The sequence below is a fragment of the Emydura macquarii genome, unplaced genomic scaffold (genome assembly GCF_026122565.2).
Source record: "Emydura macquarii macquarii isolate MOO-44397 ecotype Brisbane River unplaced genomic scaffold, CSIRO-AGI_Emac_v2 contig_1644, whole genome shotgun sequence".
Lineage (NCBI taxonomy): Eukaryota > Metazoa > Chordata > Testudines > Chelidae > Emydura > Emydura macquarii.
The window spans coordinates 8,622,242-8,644,561 of record NW_027131781.1 but is presented as its reverse complement, the minus strand read 5'-3'; the positions used below and the strand labels follow the sequence as shown (position 1 = coordinate 8,644,561).

The 22,320-nt window shown below is 41.2% G+C and overlaps 1 protein-coding gene across 1 annotated transcript in view; it reads right to left on the bottom strand.

Moving 5' to 3' along the window:
* Nucleotides 1–22,320, bottom strand: part of IGF1R (insulin like growth factor 1 receptor) — a 239,732-nt gene that overhangs the window by 30,100 nt on the left and 187,312 nt on the right. Inside the window, exons 6-15 of the mRNA XM_067555614.1 lie at nt 21,483–21,697; nt 19,248–19,374; nt 15,160–15,398; nt 13,101–13,268; nt 12,681–12,885; nt 6,639–6,925; nt 4,765–4,901; nt 3,379–3,538; nt 2,034–2,139; nt 368–438 (exon numbers count right to left, since the gene is read on the bottom strand). Of these exons, the coding sequence (XP_067411715.1) occupies nt 368–438; nt 2,034–2,139; nt 3,379–3,538; nt 4,765–4,901; nt 6,639–6,925; nt 12,681–12,885; nt 13,101–13,268; nt 15,160–15,398; nt 19,248–19,374; nt 21,483–21,697 (1,715 nt within the window). The remainder of the gene's footprint in view (nt 1–367; nt 439–2,033; nt 2,140–3,378; nt 3,539–4,764; nt 4,902–6,638; nt 6,926–12,680; nt 12,886–13,100; nt 13,269–15,159; nt 15,399–19,247; nt 19,375–21,482; nt 21,698–22,320) is intronic.

Below are 22,320 nucleotides of genomic sequence, written 5' to 3'. Positions count from 1 at the left end.
GTATTTAGGTTTGTTTTAAAACGTTAGAAGCTTATACAGCCTACGGTTTTGATTAATTATTTTTTCATTTCAGTTAAAACAATGGAACAGCAACACTAGATGACTGGTAAGGATTCTAGCTTGACTGACTGAACTGAGCAAATTGCAAGAAGATATAAAACTTTTAAAATGTATAATGCCAACACAGTTGTTAACCTGAAATATATTTCCACTGACAGACTATTGATAGGTGAGTGATATAGGTAAAGCAGTTTCAGGTTGATTGTGCTCTTTTATAGTTCTGCATCTTTCAAAATGGGGCTTGATCGAATCTCACACTACAGAATATACTAAAGTAACAGCATCAAAAGCTTAAGGCCACACTTACCATCAGAAGCACTGAAGTACTCAGGGTTCACAGAAGCATAAAGCACTCCATTGCCTAGTCTGTCGCTGTTCCTGTTAAAACACAAGTTGTACATTTTTTTCATCCTTAAAACACAACTAACATTTCAATCCACCTCCTTCCTTAGTTTTTCCACTGTTTGCTCCACCACGTATCCTGTTGCTTCCTACATGTGGCGCGTAGAGGGGCTTTAGGACAAGAGGAGAGAGGAACTGACTTTGTTGATCGAACAGAGTTCTTGTTCTGCCTGCTTACACCAAACACTGGCCACACCACCCACTGAGAAAATGGCCTGAACCATGCATTGGAGACCCCTTCGCCCCCCTTCCACCAGTTTTGTTTCAGTTCTTTTTACACCATATCTGCACCAGAGAAGAATGAATATGAAACATTTTAATGGGCTAAGTTCCCAAGTTTCTTTTTTTTTTTTATTGTATTTTATTTTATTTTTTTCTAAATGGAAGAATGCATCGATTCCAAGGCCAAACAGTACTGATCATCTAGAAACTGTGATAATCTAGTCTGAGCCCCTGTACAATACAGGCTGCGCCACTTCTCCAAAATAATTCCTAGAGTGTATCTTTTAGAAAAATATCCAAAAGCTCTTCCCCAAGGACTGAGTAGGTGGTGATGTGCCATGAAGGTGATCTGTGCTCAGGATCAGCCTTGGAACTCCACGCTTTCCTATCTGGAGGAGATTAGATGGTTCGGGGTTATTTCTGGCTTTAGGAAATATGCTACATGCAACCTATTTTATGATCCAGTGCTGGCAGCTTAATAAACTGCTATCAAGGTGCGGCAAAGTGACCAAGCATTTCATCCCCAGGGCTGCAGCGGAGCAGCAAGAAGGATGAGCTGGCAGGGTTTGTATAGGATAGAGGTTGGGGTGTCAATCAGTCAACCTATAAAGCTGGAGTAAGCAATGCCAGTAAAAACAATCTACCCACTGCACATACAGAGACTTGGTTAACGTTATGTGTAAAGTGAATTTAAACAGTAGTTAATGTGAGCTTTTTCAGTATGTATATCTGACGTGGGAGGAGGGATAATGTAAATCTCTACATGAAAAAAACAGCCCAGGTTTATTTAAATATTGGTGCAAATTCTAAATTTTCCTTTTTATCTTAATTTTAAAAAGAGTTCAGCAATTGTGAAGAGGCTACTGAGATGCGAAATACCAAGTATGTTCCCTTGGACTGACTACACTCTGTCCAGCCAATAAGCATCAAATGGGGACCTTCAGAGTAGATTCAGAAAACCTTGGGAATTTGCCAGTATGAATCTGCGAGACACTTGAACTGAAGGAGGTTTTGTGGTTTCCAAAGTGATTCAAATTGTTGGTTAAACCTATGGTCTATAAGATCCTAGTTTTGCTATCACTGTCCAAATAGATATATTCCCAAAGGAACCTCCGAAGCACGGCCTGGTAATGAAAAGCTTCTCCACCACTCCCTCAGCAGTCAGATGCTCACTAAGTAACTTGAAAAGTTCTCTCCCTACAAGAGAAAATCTGCTTTATGCCTAATCTGTATGGCCCCCCAAACGCCACTTTGCTTTCAAATTCAAACTTGACCTATGGGCACAGAATTCAAAATGAACATTTCTTCCCCCAGTTTAGTTTCCCTCGAGAGTGTATGCAAGATCTCACCTCTTTTTGTTAAAGACATACAGCATTATCAACAACCCTCCAATGATCAGCAGGACTGCAATAGGAAGCACAATCATCAAGTGCAGGAAATTCTCATAGTCTGCCGCTGAAATAGAAAATAAAACAAAATTCTGATGTTACAACAGAATTTCTACCAACACATGAGAGTTTTCAGCCTACACATTATGTTTCCATACTGCAAAATCACAGTCTTCAGTTTTTTTGTTGTCTGAAGTGGAGAAATTTCTTCAGAAGACTCCCTAACAATAAATGATGAGAGAACCAGAAATCTGAGAAAGAGAACAGCATTAATATTGTAAAAGAACAGTGTTCTGCTTAATGGAGTTTCGGTGTGACTATGTATGTTTAAGTTCTTTAAATGATTAATACATGCTTATCCTTTTAAATTTTCTATATCTATATATTGAGACTGCATGCATACAAACATTTTGTTGCTCTAATTTCACTTTAAAAATGGTATCAACATTTGTTTTTGCTTTTTTAAAAATTACAAATGGGAAAAGACGATACATCAGTATTTTGCCTAGAGGATATATACTGAGGGTAATAAATGTATCTGCTCTGCAAATAAGCAGAAACAAAAATTAGACACGCAGATGTAGAAGAACAAGGTGAGATCTCTACAGCAGCCATAAAAGCACTGGAGGAAACTTGTGTATGTAATTCATTGTTTACCAATGTGTTTATCTGTGTAAAACAACTCCATCATTTCCAGTATCACTACACCTATCACATCAACACGTTGATCTTCTGTCAAAGTGCCACTCGAGTTACACAGTAGGAAAAGACAGCTAAAAATGAAATTGTAACGAAGCTCCTGGCAGCTAAACTTTGCTTCTTGTGTCACATTAATGTATACAGTAGGTGTTCCATGTTACAATATGAGTTCCAGATTCTGATTAATAATGCTGCTGCATGGTTATTCCTAGCAGTGCATTTCCACCCAAGATTAGTAAACCACAGACAAAATTTACTGTTCTGACTGTTTCTAGAGACACACTAACCTATATATATATATATACACACACACACACACACACACACACACACACACACACACACACACACACACACAGGCGCGCGCGCAAGCAAAACAGAACGGGACCTAGCCTCAAGAGGTACTTTTTATTTATAGGTGCTTTCCAATGAAGAGAATGCGTAACAATTCCCAAAGAAACATCTACAACTCAGGAAGCATACAGAGAACTTAAGAAGGATGTTCAGAATCCCAATTATGCATGCAAACAATAGGAATAAGTGAGATAATTGAGGAAGTAACTAGTAACCATATATAGTTTGACACAACCTATAAAATTCCTCTTACGTTTGGGGTGTACGTAGAAAGACACTGGCTCAGTCCATGATCCATTTCCAGCTAGAGAGGTTGCCTGAACTCTGGCAGAATAGTTTCCAGCATTTAGATGAGTTAGTTTGGCTCCTCCAAACTTCCTGTATTCCTCTCTAGAAACACATTCCCGTTTCTCCTGAAAGAAGAACAGCTGGTGTTACATGTAAATATTTTTATAGTTGTAATTCTCAGGAACCCAAGAAGGTCACAGATTTTGCTGGGCTTTGCATTGCATTTATGATTTAAACTGGTTTCTTCAACTAAAATCAGAACAGTTCTCCCTTTGTGCAATTTAAGGATACTGGAATCCAACAATAGTAAAACTAAGTAAAACAAGGGAGGGATTATAGCATACTGGCTAGAAATAGAGACAGTCGGGATTCCTTGTTTCTATTTCAAGTACCAACATAGCATGCTGGACAAATCACTGAAATCTTCCCGTCTGTAAATTAGGCATAATAATTAGAAATTGTCTCACAGGTATGTTGCAAGAATTAATATCTACAAATTCTTGGATGAAAGCTACTGCTAAAAGCACTATTAAAAATAAAGGGAAAACTTGTTGCTATAAAATGACTACCTTTACAAATTTGCTTATTTTCCTTTAGCAAATAGCTACATTAGTATTTGCAGTTCTAGTGATTCTTCCTTAAAGAGAATAGCGCCAATACTGACCACTGTGCTGTATTTGTACTATTCAGTATTAAAGTCGGTTCATCACTATATCAAAGTCTACCTTAAAAAGCAAAGTAACTTTATTTCTTTAAAGAACATTCATGTTTAGAGGGAGAATTAAAAGGGGGAAGTTTGGGAAAGCTTGGGAGGAATACAAAATTTAGTTGTATTTTAAGTATTAAATCCTAAAAGTCCTTTTTATTTTCTTTTAAGTGAATGATCTCATTAATAAAGCGTCTCCTAGGCACATGGGTCCCAAAGCACTCTACAGACTTCATAGACAAAAATCACCCTCCCACCTAGAAAACGTGGGCTCATCCAGCATGAAATCAAGTAGATTTTTTTAGCAATGCACACCAACACTTAATTTAGGAGATTAATTTAGTATGGGTACTGGAGAATAATGCTCTGATTCTTGTGAAAAGTAGCACATAAGTTTTGAATAGCCACACGTGTCCAGGACCTCAGCTTTAAGTCACTGTGTTAAGACATTCAATAAATACTTACTCAAAAAAAAAAAAAATTATTGTATTCACACTTCAATAGGACTTCCATCCAAGCACTGACTCAGTCTGACCCCACTATACAGGTTGTTGGGGCTGACCACACCACAGGCAGGAAGGCCAAACTACATGTGATCTTACTTCTAATAGAAAAAAAACAAACATTTCTTTGGTCAATCCTCACCTCTCCATGTTGCCCATATTTGATTTCATACATCAGTATCAATCCATTAGGGTTTACAGGTTCTGCCCACTTCAGGTAGACTGTATTATCTTCTTTGCCTTCCGATGTTACTGTTCCTGGAATGTTATCTGCTCCTTCTACAAAATAAAAGTTCAGGGACATGCATGAATGCATGAGAAGCACTGCAGCCTGTCTGAATCTGAGACCATTGCTGGGCCAAGCTATGTGAAGATATTAAAAACAAAATTCCTAACTCTTCCATAGGAGCTAAAACAGCACAATATATATTGTTCAAATCCCCACAGAGCAAGGCGTGTTTGCAGGAAGGCTTGCTGGAAAGATTAGTATTGCCTGAACAATACTGCTCCAGCTGATATCAGGACATAGTAAGTAATTTAATACAAAGTACAGGTTGAAGAATGTGATATATTAGTGACTGGTTCTTTCTCCACAGTACTCCCCATGGCAGCGAGTGAAAATCATTCTAATCTAATGAATGAAGAAAGCCCAAAGTAGCAGCAGCAGGAGTCCTCGTCACAAGATGCAGAGACAGAGGCTTGGCAGAAAACCAGACACAAGTTGGGGTGATGCACGGAGGTCCAAACTGGCTACGTTGACACTCCTTCTGGATGGTCAGTGTAGGGACAATATCTACAGTATGTCCAGTCACAGCTCATGATGGAGAGACATCAGTGCTCTCTGCCTTATCCCGAGCGCTTTTGTTTTTGGAAATTATTCAGCAGGCTGCCTGGGTTATGAATACTGCTCCAGTCAAACAAAAAGGGCGACAGTTTCAACAATACATGCACCAGGTTCGAAAGCCCACAAGATCATAAAGGCTTTCAATTCAGAGAATTATAGGCTAAGAATTTAGGAATATTTGTTTCCTTTCACCTGATCTCATGGATTTCCCTACTTACTTGAAATAAATAGTACCTCTGCATTGTATAGACAATGGCTGGATCTGGATTATGACAGTGTTTCCTTCCAGAAACAAAGCAAAACCACTACCATTTTGCATCAAAAAAGAAACCAGACATCTGCTTGAGTTATGAGCGTTTTCACTACATATGGGTTTATACTGAAATCAACTCTGTTCTTCTCAGTAGATGAGCAATCTGTACAAGACCAAGCCTTACTACAGTGATTGCAAACAGTTGTTAGAGTATCCATATTCCCTGTTTGAGATATGCTAGTTATTTGAGATTGGTTGGGAAAAGTGACAATATTGTGTCCATTCCCAGACTGGAGGAGTACACAAGCATTTCGTGGCAGAGGAAACATTTTGCTTTCATAGCAAACACTCACAGTAGTAAAACTCAAATATTTGCAAACAGGCCAAAGTGAATTGATTAGAAAATGCAAAGCATGTCAGGAAAGGCATACTCAATCCTCCTGCAACAGAGTGTCTGAGGGGTTCAGGGAACAATTTCCACTCCCTCCCTGCACCTGTCCACAGATTCGCAGAGCTGTCTGGGCAGATAATGGGGGTTGTTTGCCTTCCTCTGGAGCACTGAACAGTGCCATAGGCTGAAAGGCTGGACCCTGGATTTTATGGACCAACAGAAGATGCTGATCCAGTATGACAATATTTTACAACTCATATAAAAACTTTTTTTTTTGGGGGGGGGGGGGGGGGGAAGGAGAGCCATAAACAGAGGATGGAGATTTCACCACCTCCTTAGTTAACCCATTCCAGTGCTTTACCAACCTCCTAGTGAAATTTTTGTCCTAATATCCAACCTAATTCCATTAAAAAAAAAACCCCTACTGTTTTATATTTGGTTTTCAAAGCTCTGTCTTCCTGTGAGTATCTAAGATACATGTGTCACCCTGAAAATAAAATGTAAAGTTTGAAACTCTGGAGATCATACCTGCAGGCATGGTTCTCGCAAAGACAAAGTTTGAAGCACTGCAGCCAAGTGTCTCTGCTTCATGGTTGCAGCTGTGAATATCAATGCGGTAAAGGGTAAAAGGCTGGAGATGGGAGATCAGCGTCCTCTCCCGGCCTTCCACTTTCTCCTCGTGGAATAAATATTCCATCTCACTCTCCTCCACATCAGACACGTTGGCGAAGTGATCTGGCACCGTTGTGTTCCTGTGCCTACTGGCAAGAGTGGTGTTTGCAATTCGGAACACATCCCTGCGCTTCCGGTCAGGTCTGCAGAGAACAAAGGGGAGTATGTGGAAACAGGTCGTTTTTATGTATTAAACTTCTCAACTGCCCATCAGAAAAGGCAAGAGAAAATGGCAAGTCAGGAAATATGAATCTAATCAACTTATAGATAGACTATAAAAATGAAAGAATAAGGAAACTGCAAGGAAGCCACTAGCTGGACTTCATTCTTTATCTGAATCTGCTCTATGTTCAAGCACATCCCATTTCTGACTCTTTTGGAAATAGACCACAGCAATCTTTGAGACCTAAATTCTGCCCCAAGATAAGCATTCACAACTTTCACTGTGCAAGCCTCACTGAGGTCAATGTATTGAATGGCAAAAATGGGCCCAAGGTTGTTAAATAAGCAAACTGGATCCCTATTTAACGATGGTGATGCTGCAACCTGCTTTAGAGGCTCAAAATAAAATTAGATGGTGACAGATTTAAAAGCCAAAAACATCCAAAAGCCTATTGGATAAGAATTGTAGTGCTCCAAGGTCCATTTTTTAATTTTCTGGTTACGATGAAATTATAGTAATTAAAAGATGCTTAATTTACTGTGTTGAGGAAGCAAACCAGGATGTAAACTAAAATCTGTGGAAATTAACAGCCATGCCCTTATGAAAATCAGCACACTATCTAGTGCAGGTGTGTACTGAAATGAGGCCACTAGGCAGCTTTGCAAATCAGCAGCCCAATGAGCACTTCTCAACACAGAATGAGCTAAATGTCAACCTGTGTGAACTAGAGGCTTGATTTTCTTGCACTGTTTTGTGCTTTACTAGCAATAATCTGTCACTGGACATGTCTGGCTTTTAAGATAGGTTTGTTTGTTAACAGCTTCTTCGTTCTGTAAGGGAAGTGGTAAGCAAAGGAGCAAGAACCTCCTGCTCACACAATAGACAACATATAAAAAAAATACAGAAAATAGTATGTTCATGACTCAGAAAAGAGCTTTTTAATTTCGTCCGTAACGTTGCATGAGCACCTACGGAACCATGGAAATAAAACAAACATTTGTAATAGCCTATGTACTGAATTAAAAAATACGTGATCTACAACAACGATACCACAGTTTCTGTTGTTTCATGTTTTAGGATTGACAGTGCAGACAGCCCTGTGTGTCAGTATAGTCGCTAACATGGAGACAAAGCGTAAATGATAGAATGAATCCAGCCACCACACATCACTACTGCACATCAGAGGTATCACGTATTCTTCAGTTTGGGATCAGAGTCTTTGTTCTGCACAGGAATGCGGACCACGTAAGCAGGCTGACAATTTCCAGATCCTCCAATCCTAATCAATAAAGTGGTCTTGGTTTTGATCTGAAGTACCAGATCACCCAGAGAGTGAGGCAGGGAGAGAAATCACAGAAGAATCCACACCAGAGAGATTTCTTTTGTTGTACCTCATCTTACATTATACCACTTATACAATGATGGTCTCTTACTAGACCAGTGCTGAGTCTATCCAATTACTACAGTGAGGTAATGATTTCAACACATTCCTGATCAAGGAGTGGGCATGATGACTAGAATAAGTGCCCCATCAACTAGGAAACGTATTAGATGAGAGAAGTAGCTCACTGTGAAATAAAGAGTCTCAGAACATTCAGCCACATCAAAGAGTTCACCAGAGCTGCGTGCCAAACAACTATGGGCATGTTTGGTTTGGAAATCTAGTGGCAGAGGCTGGATGAAATTTTTAAGGCATTCACTAAGATTCCCCCGAATCCTAATGAGTCTCAGGTAGCACAAGCGTGACTCACACAAGGCAGGCAAACCACAGCACAGGTATCAACCAATGAATACGAAGACAAGGGAAGGACTACCCTGTGTTATCAAGCAACAGATGTAAGCAACATACCCACCCATGCCATCAACTCAACGCAGGGCTTGTCTATACGAATAGAGGCAAGCCGGGGTACAAATCTACTTCACATCCGCCATGTGCTAAATTGCTACTTGGATCCTGCTGCTGCGCTCCACAAGTTCCCCTAACGTGCTTGGCCTACCTCCCATTTCAAAAGCTGGGTAGATCATAGCACACTAGGGAGCTCTTAGTGCGAGGTGGCAACAAGTGATATCATACATGGCAGGCTGCAGCAAGGTATATTTACACCCCAGCTCGCTGTGAACTAACTGTTCGCAGAGTCAAGTTCTTAGTAACTCTACAGCAGGAAATGGGAGAATTTCATAGTGAAGGCAAGCACACACCTTCTCTTTGACGATTAGTATCACTGGAGAAGTCACTAGGCCTGTTTACTGTGCTTTGGTAGAATCATCGTTTATCCCCTTACTCCACTGCAGAGAATAAACCTTTGGCCAAGGATGGCCACTCCTGAATTAGAGAACATTTGTGCAGATGTGTGACAAAAAGCAGTGAGTTTGAAAATAAAAGTCAACCACAAAGTCACCTGTTGATGCAAGAGCACAGCCTGGTGACCAAAGAGCCAGATGGCATGACTTTACCTACTACCACCTTTAGAGGACGGGTTAAGATTCACTCTTTGACAGTCTCTGAAAAATTTACAACAAGGTCCTACATTTACTGTGGAAAAAAATTAAAACAAAACAAAAACACAAAAGCATAGGCAAAAAAATACAGTCACGTTACGGAAAGACAGACTCACAGATTAACCACAAGGCAAACATAACTAAAAACTGAGAGATTTGACATCAATGACTTTCTGTCAAGCAGCTGCCGACTTTGCTGGAATACACAAAACGAGGAAAATAGTACCCAAAAAACTAGACAGACAAAAATAAAGGAAGGTCCTTGCGGAAAAGACATGAAAATCCATCTATTCATAGGGAGGAGGGGATAAGCAAACAATGAGAAAATAAAATCACTGAAAAGAAAAAAGGAGAGCCTTAAAATTAATGGATATGTCAGTGCAAAATCTAATTATTCTTCTTAAGGTGTGTCTACACTACATACATTACAGCAGCTGTGTCGCTGTAGTGCTGTAACATAGGCACATCCTAAATTGATGGAAGGGGTTTTTTCCAATCCATGTAGTTAAATCACCTCCCCTAGGGTAGCTATGTCAATGGAAGAATTCTTCTGTCAACCTAGCCCCATCTACCCTGGGATTATGTTGATCTAATGACGGTGCTAAGGGTGTGAAATTTTTTTCAGCCCTGAGCATTGTAGGGAGGTATTTAATTTTTAAATGTAGACCAGGCCTCTGACTATGTCCTGATTTTAAAGTTAAAGCTTCTCAGATGTTGAGTGTTAACTCGGTGCTCGCTAGAGAACAAAAGGAAAGATGCCCAGTAATGGTTCTTACAGTTCTGTGAACGCAGCTCCAACAGTAATAAAAATGATCTTGTCCCAGCCCTACCCTTCCTGCTGCAATCTTGTACACTGGGCCCTTTAGAAATCACAAACAGGCCAGGGCAGGATGATGTAACGACACACATATATTGGTTTTTAGGCAGCCTGAAAACCGCATGGTCAGATCATTTTCTTTATGTGCTGTGCTTCTTTCATAACATCCCAAAGACAGGCAAGACCCAGGTAGAATGCTGGAAACATAATACACTTCTAATGAGGCTTGTGTTGGTACATGAATTAACTTCCCCTTCAGGGAAAGGAAAGAAAAAAAAAACCAGACATCTGCAAGTAACAAGTTGCTCAGATTTGTCCCATGGAGAAATCTCACCAGGTCATAATCTCACATTTCCCTGACATTCAGACTTCTTAAAAGTCACTTAACTAACTCAGCTATTTACAGGTCTCATATCTTATCTGATCCTGCTGTTAAATCACTGAAAAGAAAAATATTCCCATTATGAAAGCAAGCTGAGATTTGTGTGTGTGTGGGGGGTGGGGGGGGGGGGAAGAGGAATATGGTGTTTGTGTGTAAGGGGAGGGGAATAGTAAAGCATGCAAGGCTTTCTTATTAATTGCTCCCATTTAAATTTCAAAACGGTGCAAAAATACAGCATGTAAAGATTGCTAGTAATTTGTTACTGCCTGTGTTCAAGGTTTATTTCTCTCTCTCTCTCTCTTTTTTTTTTATTTAATTAGTCCAAGAAATTTTAACACCAGATAAATTGAATGTCATGTTTCAAATGCCTGAAAGCTTTGGTTAAATAGAAAAATATTTTTCCTCTATAAAACTAATACGTCACTTCAGGCAATTTTTAACTTGCATGCGGTTTCCAAAGCTGTTGTGCACTATCCACACAGTGGGCCAAAATGCAAATTTGTTTACATCATAAGGTGCTGGCTCAGGATTGACATAACCACTGGTGAGTTCAGGATCTGGTCTGCTAATTTATCAGTACCGCAGGCAAAATTGGAGTGAATCTACAACAGCTCAGGACAAAGACTAGATGCTTCCACCAAGAAGCAATATTATTTGTATTGTAGTAGTGCACAGAGGTCTCAGTCAAGGCCAGTGACCCATTGTGATAGCTGCTGTACAAACCCTCGGGTAAGCATGATCCCTGCACCCTGAAGACCTTACATCAGCAATACTCAGACCGAGGCTCGGGAACCGCAAGTGGCTCTTCAATGCGTCTTTGCGGCACATGATATTAAAAACTGTGTGATTTAATTATTAATCAATCAGGATGCTTTTACTATGTTATAACCAACTGTCGAATACTTGGCCGGTCATCTTGCTGAGAGACTTATGTAGAATATTTACAGCATATACATACATATATATATAAATACATATATGAGAGAGAGAGAGAGAGAGAACAATGAATTCACACCACAGTGGCTCTCTTGGGTAACGCTGATCACTAATTTGGCTCCTGAACCACTGAGGTCTGAGTATCACTGCCTTACAGTCTAAGAGAGTCTTAAATAAGATTGTTACAAGTTAAGTTTGAGAACAGAACAATTTTCTTTATGATTCAGTCTTATTCTGTCATGAAGACCACACCTTAATATACTCCCAAATCTTGTTTAACACCAACTCCACCATATTCCTCACCAGCCAAAAGAGACAATGAGACTACATGCACGATCTAAAACAGACTGCTTACATAGTAGCATTACAGCTACGCAGAATATGCTGGCCCTGTGATCCAATTATCTTAAGTAAAAACAGCTTTCATGAGAGGTAAATTAGAAACTCAAGTATCAAAACCACTGATGAATTCAATAATTCCTGCTCCATGATGCCATATAAAATGGAGCTTAATGGCTATGTTTCCACTTAACATGTAAGCAGCAACCTTTATCATGAAAGAGTAGGTACATTTAATTCTTGGTTACAGTCAAAGCCCAGGAAACCAATTCACTCTCCTTAATTAGTGCAGAGATATGAATTACAAAGGACAACCCTTTCAAATTCTGCAAGGTCTCAATATTCCCTTAATTTCTAAACCAGATATATCTTCTAGTTTTGTTACCTAAGCATTTAAAAGGCCAGTTAGAGAAAAATCATGTTTGAAGCCAGTTCTCTGCCACAGGCTGATCATCCTTGAAACCCTTACAGGTGGCGAGCACCTTAAATGGCCCTTGAACTGACAAAGGAACAACCACAAAAAGGTCCTTGAGCAACGTAGGTAAGGACTATTATCATTAGCTAAAACGGGGAGAGATGGGGAAAAAAATCAGTGAAGAAGAGAAGCTGTGAAGTAGAAAGACTGCAAATGGCCCCCTCCCTTTGTGAGGCCACATTTCGGCACTTAAGGTTCCATTCAAAAACGCTTCCATGTGTCAATACTGAGGGCCCCAGGTGGCTCGCTCCCACCCGTGAAGAGAGCAAAGATCCAACTTCTATTACCTGGGCACGAAGATGGAGTTATGGAGGAAGTTCTCAAAGACTTTGCGGTACTCTGCTTCCTCTTTCTCAGCTTGCTTCTCGGCCTCTGTCTTGGGACAAGCACAGCAGGGTCCTCTCTCCCCCCCACTCCCGTCTGGCTTGGTGGGTTCAGTTGCTTCTTCTGTATCAATGGTCCCATCTGCGTATCTCTGAATTGGGACTTTATCTTTAAAAGAAAAGACCAGATGTTGAGGCTTCCCCTTACCACCAGTGGGTGCAATTCACGATCCAGGTTCTACCCTTCCCCCTAGAATGGCTGTTATTCACAGAAACATCCCAGAGCAAGTAGCTACAGCTGCATGTGCTGGCCATGTGAATAATGAGGTCTGACAGATATGAATCTCAGGCATGTTAACACATAGCTGCTTTCAGCTCCCTTACCTTTGGAGCAGTAGTTATGCCGGTAAAGATAACTGTCCTGAGGCTGCTGCTGCCACCGTACAATATAGTAAGACAGGTTGCCATTGGGGAGAGAGGGTGGATTCCATTTCACTATTAGCTGAGAGGAGGCATTAGATGCTGAAATAACATCCAGTGGGATAGATGGTACTAGGGGGAAAAGGAACAGGTAAAAAAAAAAGGCATTTATACACAACTCATGTTGAGAGATAAAAAGCTGAGAAACAAAGCCTCAATTAACTGTTTTGTGCAACACTGTGAAAAACAGCTCACCCCACCTCTTGGGAACCAATAATCCTGCTGACTCCCCCCGGCTAACAGATGGAAAAGTTTTAAAAGCCACCACCCTACAGCAGCGATCTGATGTTGTATTCAACAACTTTCCTTAATGTCTAAGGGCCAAGTTTTGCAATCCTTAAGCCAGCAAAGCTCCCATTACTTTCCAAAGGGAATATTGCTTGAATAATGACCATGAAACTTGGCCTGAAGTCTGAAACTGTGCACTGGTAGGTGAGTTAATGACATTCTGATTTCTTTACTCCATATAATCCAATTTCTGTAGAGTTCTAACAATATTTTTTAGTTGCCGCTTTCTGAATGTTGTGCAAGAGTCTCTTTCACCAATGCAGCCTCATCATCTTTGGCATCTCTACAGCTTAAGGTCTCCAATGCGTGCGCCAAGGCAAATTTATATTGCATTCACTAGAAAACCAACAGCTTTAGAATAAGAGCAAAACCTTGATTGCTTTGGAAGATATAGGGCAAAAAAAGTGACTTCAAATCCCCATAACAGTTTTTTAAAATGCACATAGGGTTGCACACGCTCATATTTCACCTATCACACACAGCAATTTGGAACATAGCTGAAACTAATATTAGCTTTTTTCAAGGTAAACAGGATGATCTGATGTTCAGTGCCTTCTGTGATAAAGTCAGGCCAGAGGGCCTCAAAAGGGCATACCAGGGCCAGTATGTTAGCCCAAGAATGCCAAAAGCCCTTTTTCCTGCGAGGAGAGATGATTGCAGGGCAATTAGAGACACCTGGACCCAATGAAGGGCTAGTCTAGGTGTACTTAAACCCTGCCTTCCTAAAGGGAGGGGGGAAGCACAGGAGAAGGAAGCTGCCAGAAGGTGTGTGGCAGCTGGAGGAGAAACTTCCCCCAGGCTAGGAGATGGTGCTTCTCTGCAGCCAGAGGGGCAGAGAAGGAGACAACCCTTGGCCACAGCCAGCAAGAGGGAGCCACAGTAAGGTACCTCCCCTGGCCCCGGGGGCACGCTGAAGGGAAAGGACAAGAGACTTGTTCAGCCTGGGGAGACGGGGAACCGGTGACTCCCTGGCCCACTACAAGGGGTGGGAACTGGCTGGCTGCCACACTTCCAAAAGTCAATTTAAAAGCAAGCAACATGCTTGTAAATCTCACAATTGTGGTTTATTCAAAAGGCAGCAGACACTTAAAGGTAGCAGCCAGCTTTTATCTATATCTAAGTAGGTGTTTATACCATGCACCTCACTGTACTTTCTGGATACCTGAACTTCTCCCACTTCTCGTGTCAGAAATTACCAGATCAGGCTATTTGGTTTTTTAATAATTCATCTTTGATGCCAGATTAGTTAAAAGTCCCACTAATTTTGGAAGCTTTTTGTAGTCAAAAGGTGGAGCTGAAGGGAACATGTTCACCCAGTGTTGTGTTGTACTGGTCCAAGTTAAAGGCAAGTACACAAGTGTGAAACAACAAACACCCTGTGTTCCTCTCTGTATAGCTGACAAACAGACCCTTGTCCACCCTCATTGCAATGTTTTCTGGGAAGAATATTACAAATGACCTTAACTGAGACTGCAATGTTTTTAAAATGCACGGGGGCCCCTCTAATGGATTTCCTGAGTAACAAGAATTTAAAGTTGTTCATGTTTTCCAGTGCACTTAGTTTCTTCCACAATCCAGGGCTAATAAATTACAGATGCAGCTTTAAAACTCCATCTGAGTGGGTGAAAGCCCCGCCTGCTGACACCTTTACAGTGCCACGCATCACAGACATTACCTGCAGCATTGGTGCGTATATAGACTATTTCACTCTTTGCTCCATGGATGTGGTGGTTCTCCATCATTGTGAGAGTAACAGCCTTGACATAAATGGCATACTGAGTCCAAGGTTTCAGTCCCTGCAATAAAATCCCAGGGTTGTTCTCCTTGTTGGGGGGCAGATCAACATCCACCATGTTCCAGCTATTCGATCCGCAAGCATCTTGTCCATCATATTCTGTCACATTCTTGAATGGTCTGAAATATGAAAAGAAAATGGCACCAACTGTATTTCTACTTCCTCTTAAAACACCCAAACATTGACAAGGGAATCTCACATCAGCCGCAGGCCAATGAAACTAATTTTAAAAAAAAGTTTGTTTGCTTTTTATAAAAGAATAAAAAATTCCCAGAGCCTAGATTTGTCTTTTATTTCTAATGGCAATAAAACTAGGCGTTCAGTTTTAACTGCAGGATTTAGCCTCTGTAAACTGTCAAGCATCACGAAGAAGACAGGTACTCATCGCTTACTTCCCCTTCCCACATAAGGAGAGCTGGTGGATAATTTATCAGCATGAACAACTATCTTCAGTTCAACCACTCCCTTCTAAAGGAGAGAGGATCTATAACTGTTGTCAGCAGAGAAAAAACAGAAACAAAAAGAGTCAGTGATAGGCCAATAAGCATGGGAGAGAAGAAACCTGCTGGGGAATCAACTTATTATTTATAAACTCCATAAGGGTACCTAGCATTATACAATGGGTAGATTAGCCAAATAAATATTCCCTTCCCCATATAATGGATTAATAAAAAGTCCTTATTTCTCCTTCTCTAAATACAACTAGCCACAAAACAATAAAAAATTGCTAGTTGGCTAGTATCTTGTGGTAGAGGTGATAAACCATAAGATCGAATCATATTCACATGTAGGTACAGAAGAAAATGTCATGCACTCAATATAAATGTGCTTAGACAGACAGCTGTAGATTACTGTGTCAACTAAAATGTAAACAAGACTTGTTCTAAGAACACTGATTCTCAGTTGCCCTAGCTTACTTTCAAAAGCAGACAGTGAACTGATTCTGACTTTATATTCGCAGGTTAGCTGGGCACAAACTAAACAGGCATGACTCAGAATAATTACTGACAGTGGTCGAACTTTAGCCGCAAAAATCCAGATCTCGCTACTGCTTTGACTGGTAGCTCTGAAGCCTACTGGCTACTTTCGTTCTTGACATTAGGAAAACACCCAATTGAAATTTGTACATTTGATTCATTTTAAATTGTATTATTGGTACAACTCTATACAAAGGTATGACTTTTATTTAATGACTATTTAGCATGGACATGTCAAAACTGAAGGCAAACCATGTTACAGCCTCATGGTGACGGGGCAATAAACTTGTTTAGACAATATTGTGGTATTAATAAAAATCCAGCTTCGTTTGCTCACAACTTAGCTCCAGGACATTGAGGCAATGAGCATGTTCACTGTGATTCGTCTCAGTTACTTCTCTCTCTTCTCAAAGCAGATTCTCAATGCAGCTGACTGATTTAATAGATTTCTCGTTGGAAGTGTTTCTTTGCTCTCCCTTACTATTACTTCCACAGAGACTGTGAAACAGCTCTGGACAACAGAGAGAAAATCTGGTCTGAAATAGAGACAGAATGGAGTAGGGAAAGGACCACAAAAAGGCAGATTTAGTCCCTTCATGGGTGGTTGATGTACTAAGAATTGCTGGTCAGTGTGGACACAGGCAATAGGTCCTCTCTAGAAAAGTTGCTTAAGTGGCAGATGAAATGGGAACATGGGTCAGAAAAAAATCTTCATTATGGAGGAGAAAGAGAAATGAGCCTAAGTCATAGTTTGGATCCAATCATTTCCGAAAGCACTTGAGTGCAGGGGACAGAGAACATGTGTTCATTAGGATTTCAGCTCTGATTCAGGACCATCCCCGATACCAAGGGATCTGTATGCGTGCATGTTGGGGGGTTGGAGGGAGGCTCTACCAGATCTCAACAGGGAGTTGGCTGAGGTGATTTCAGAGCCATTGGCTATTATCTTTGAAAGCTCGTGGCAACAGGGGGAGGTCCCTGAGGACTGGAAAAAAGCAAATATAGTGCCCATCTTCAAAAAAGGGAGGAAAGAAGATCCGGGGAACTACAGACCGGTCAGCCTCACCTCAATCCCTGGAAAGATCATGGAGCACGTCCTTAAGGAATCCATTTTAAGGCACTTGGAAGAGAGGAAGGTGATCAGGAACAGTCAACACGGATTCACCAAGGGAAAGTCATGCCTGACCAACCTGATTGCTTTCTATGATGAGGTGACTGGCTCTGTGGATGTGGGGAAGGCGGTGGATGTGATATACCTTGACTTTAGCAAAGCTTTTGATACGGTTTCTCACAGTATTCTTATCAGCAAGTTAAAGAAGTATGGGTTGGATGAATGGACTATAAAATGGATAGTGAACTGGCTAGAGCATAGGGCTCAACGAGTAGTGATCAATGGCTCCATGTCTAGCTGGCAACCGGTCACAAGCGGAGTTCCCCAGGGGTCGGTCCTGGGGCCGGTTTTGTTCAACATCTTTATTAATGATCTGGAGGATGGGGTAGATTGCACCCTCAGCAAGTTTGCGGACGACACTAAGCTGGGGGGAGTGGTAGATACCCTGCAAGGTAGGGATAGGATACAGAGTGACCTAAACAAACTGGAGGATTGGGCCAAAAGAAATCTAATGAGGTTCAACAAGGACAAGTGCAGAGTCCTCCACTTAGGAAGGAAGAATCCCATGCACAGCTATAGACTGGGGACCGACGAGCTGGGCAGCAGCTCTGCAGAAAAGGACCTGGGGGTAACGGTGGATAAAAAGCTGGATATGAGTCAGCAGTGTGCCCTGGTTGTCAAGAAGGCTAATGGAATATTGGGCTGCATTAGGAGGGGCATTGCCAGCAGGTCACGGGAAGTGATTATTCCCCTCTATTCGGCATTGGTGAGGCCGCATTTAGAATACTGTGTCCAGTTTTGGGCCCCCCACTACAAAAAAGATGTGGACAATTTGGAGAGAGTGCAGCGGAGGGCAACCAAAATGATTAGGGGGCTGGAGCACAGGACTTATGAGGAGAGGCTGAGGGAACTGGGCTTGTTTAGTCTGCAAAAGAGAAGAGTGAGGGGGGATTTGATAGCGGCTTTTAACTACCTGAAAGGGGGTTCTAGGGAGGATGGGGCTAGGCTGTTCTCGGTGGTGGCAGATGACAGAACAAGGAGCAACGGTCTCAAGTTGCAGGGGGGAGGTCTAGGTTGGACATTAGGAAAAAGTTTTTTACTAGGAGGGTGGTGAAGCATTGGAATGGGTTACCTAGGGAGGTGGTGGAATCTCCATCCTTAGAGGTTTTTAAGCTGCGGCTTGACAAAGCCCTGGTTGGGATGATATAGCTGAGGTTAGTCCTGCTTTGAGCAGGGGGTTGGACTAGATGACCTCCTGAGGTCCCTTCCAACTCTAATATTCTATGATTCTATGATTCTATAAAGTCAGTTCTCCCCTGCACCTTACCCCAATCCACCATCAGCAGCAGCTATCAATGCAACAGCCTGTCCAGCCTAGATGATGTAAATAACCCTGAACTCAATTAGTTACAACTCAGGCCTCAAACCAGAACTCCAAACTGTGTCTCCAATCCCGCCAACATCATGGCTGGGAGAAGAAACGGCTAACTGGCATATAAGCACACGTATTATTGAGAGATTCCAATAAATGCAGAAAAGCACCCAGAAAATGGGCAAGCTTTTCCTATCACTTGGGATTTTTTTAATTTGAAAGTTCCTCCCTGAATTTTTTTGGGGAAAAGCCAGAAAACAGGCCCTAAACACCTCTATGTTAAGAGGTACTTTGGTATAGTACGTAGTATCCAAACAGAACCTTGAAAGGAAGGAGCACATGAGGATAAAGTGAGTACACTGCACAGAATAAAAATTGCTCAAGGGACTTTGCTGACTCACTTTATTCTTTATTCAGCCAATAAACACAATGGTCAAGAGAGAAACCCTACCCACTGTGCCTGTTATCTCCCGAATGACATCACTAGTCTCTGAACACGCATACTCACGCCTCTTTGTAGTAAACAGTGAAGCTAATAAGATCTCTATAATCTGGAGGGCGATACCGCTCCCAGGTGAGCTTAATCCGGTTCTTCAGGGTCGTGTTGGAGACAAAATTCAGAATGTGGCTTTCACCTACCGCATAAACAAATGACAGTTGGTAACCGTGGCCAGGTAAGTTCAATTCACATCTTAGTTATTGGGTTTTGTTGCGTTTCTTAATACTGTGTGCTTCAGTGTTATCTAGTTTAGGGGTCTTGATAGCATCCACCACCATAGTACTGCAGGAACCTACTATTTGCTACTTTTGTTCTATTTATTCCAAAATCCTTAGAGAGCGCGTTCGGTAACTTTAGGATACATGGAAACATGTACTTTTTTTTTTTTTTTTTTTAATGTAACATTTTTACGTGTGTGGTTAGAATGCTGGCAAAAGGTGACCAAGATTCTCTCTGGGAATGGAAGTCCTGTTTATCTACAGGACCAGTACAGCAACGCTACAAACTTCCTTCTACTATTCTGTTTATGAGTTTAAATGCTGAGTTTAAGCAAGCAGACTCCGGGTTAAAAGGAAAGACCAGCTTCTACGGCCCATGCAATCTCTGGCAACTGCAATAGTGTTTTTTGCATTCCTATTTTTTAGGCACTGGGCTGAGAACTATTAAACTCATTTCATATAATAGCACAGCCATTTGATGGCAGCAGCTTCCAGTCGCTATACTACACGGGGCTGGATTTGAGCCAGCAATTTAGAGATGAATAGCCATCCAGTCCTGAAACAAAACAGCGCTTTAAAAACGTAATTCTTGGACTGAGAACTTGTGTGTGAAGTGTCAACTGTGACTGAGTTTTAACATCTTAGTAGAGCGCACTGAAAAATAAAGAGGTTTTCACCCTCATGTACGCTGGCACTGATGGTGCTTCTATCTTTTCAAACGCAATTTAGCTTTTGTTAATTCTCTCCTTTTTTCCCTTTTGAGAGTCAGAAAGCTTTTTGTAATAGTTTTAAGAAACAGGCAGTGGCTGGCACTGGGCTCGTGGTGGTAGGGACTGGCTGTGCATCTGTAACTCCTCCAGGGCTGTGAGCACTCCGTCTATTGAATGTAAGCACACTCCTTCCTTTGCACAACAACGATCTGCACCATCTGCATTTATGCATCATGCCGAAAGAGACATTCAGCCACGTACGTGTCCTAGTTTTGTAAACACCGTCCAGCACAAGGGGGTTTTACTTATAAACATGATATGCTTTAATTTACTCATTTCCAAGAACACCACAAACAACCTAACAGACAAAACATATCATCAGCTGTAGGAGTCTTGGGGCAAAGCCAGGCCTGCAAGCCCTATTTTCTTTGCAATCTTGACAGATGGATTTTAGATTTGTTTGTAAATCAAAAGACCTGATCCAAAGACCACCAAAAGCAACAGGAGTCTTTCCACTGACTTGAATGGGTTTTGGATCATGCCCTTTATGACTATGCTTCTGCAGAGCCCCAGAACAGACACAAAAGGCAGTGTAACTCTGAAATACTGTAGAACTAACAGGAAATATTTCTCTCAGGTTATTCTCTATTTGACATGGAAACAAATCACAGCAGATTTATTCTAATGAATATTTCTAGAAACTGACAAGCAGGAGTACTCACCAGCAGAGGCCAGCCAGAAGTATGAAAATAGAGCAACCTATTTTGCATTAAAATAAATAGGCACCAACAAAATTCTGCAGTTTCCTCAACATCAGGAAACTAAATAGATATTTCCCCTCTCCCACTAATATTTATGATGTCGTGGATCTGTCTTGTAAAAAAAGTGGTGGAAGCTCCATCATTGAAGACATTTAAAACTAGATTATACCACAAATAAAGGGGGAAAAGATTACTTTGTGAACGACTGTGGTGTGGTAAAGCGATAGAATTGGGCGCTCTCGAACCCTTTTGTAATATGGATTTTTTTAAATTGTGTTCCCATAGCTACAGCAATCACGGTCAAAATTGGTATTAGGAAAGCAATGCATTTTCTTCATTAATTTAATTTAGCACCTCAAAACAGTCATCTATATGTGACCAGCCAGCTCTGCAGATCATGGGACCACAGTCTGGGAACCGCTGAACTAAAACGGACACTGTCTTTTTTTAATCGCTAACTTCTACATTCTGTTTTCTTCAGTGGAGTTGTTTTTATTTTTAAAGCTTGTACAAGGCCTCACTCCTAGTTAATTCGCCTTCTGATCTTTGACTTACAAGAGGCTCTCTCCCCATTGTTTCTTGGATTTATATCTCCTTTGCTCTGCCGTCCCTTGGTTCCTGACACATCCTCCATGCGGTAAATCTCAGACACACACAGTTTGGGATTAAATGCAAAGTACATTTTCCCCTCTTTGATCGTCAGGTTGTGGTGGTTCCAGTCCCACAGCTGTTGCAGATTCTGGTTGTCAAGCACATAGAAAGAATAATTCCTACAAAGAGATTTTAAAAGACAAAGTTAGTTTTACCATCAGCTCATGGGTAATTCCTGTCCAAACTACCTGAACACAAGGGTAATTCCTTTTTTAAATGAAACATCATCCTGCTGACATGAACCAATCACAACTGCCCAGTCTCTCTGTCTCCTACAAGAAAAGCAAATGATTCTTCCCTCTAGGAAAAGAGCTTCCCTGGAATTTTTCAACAGGTACAAGGGAAATGGTTGCAACGTGGGACTTCCAGATTGCCATTCATTGGTCGTAGGCTTCCCTTACTCCAGCATGCGTTTGACAATGAAGTTTGTATGGAAGATGCTATACAAAATACAGTTGTACTGTATTTTATTTCTGTCCCACTACTTGACATACAACATTCAATACATGTCCCTTCAAAAAGATCTCTACAATGTATTTTCCATGTTAACAGCTAATAAGATTTGACAGCCTTGCATACTGCACAGTAGAAAACGTGAGAGTACTTTAGGTCATCAAGATACAATGGAAAGGTAGAAAATGCCGCACCCTTTCTTGTGTTGCTAAATTGTGTTACATGAGTTGAATGAGGCATTTTCTTCTCCCGAAAGACAGTGTGTTGGTCCAATAAAAAGTATCATATG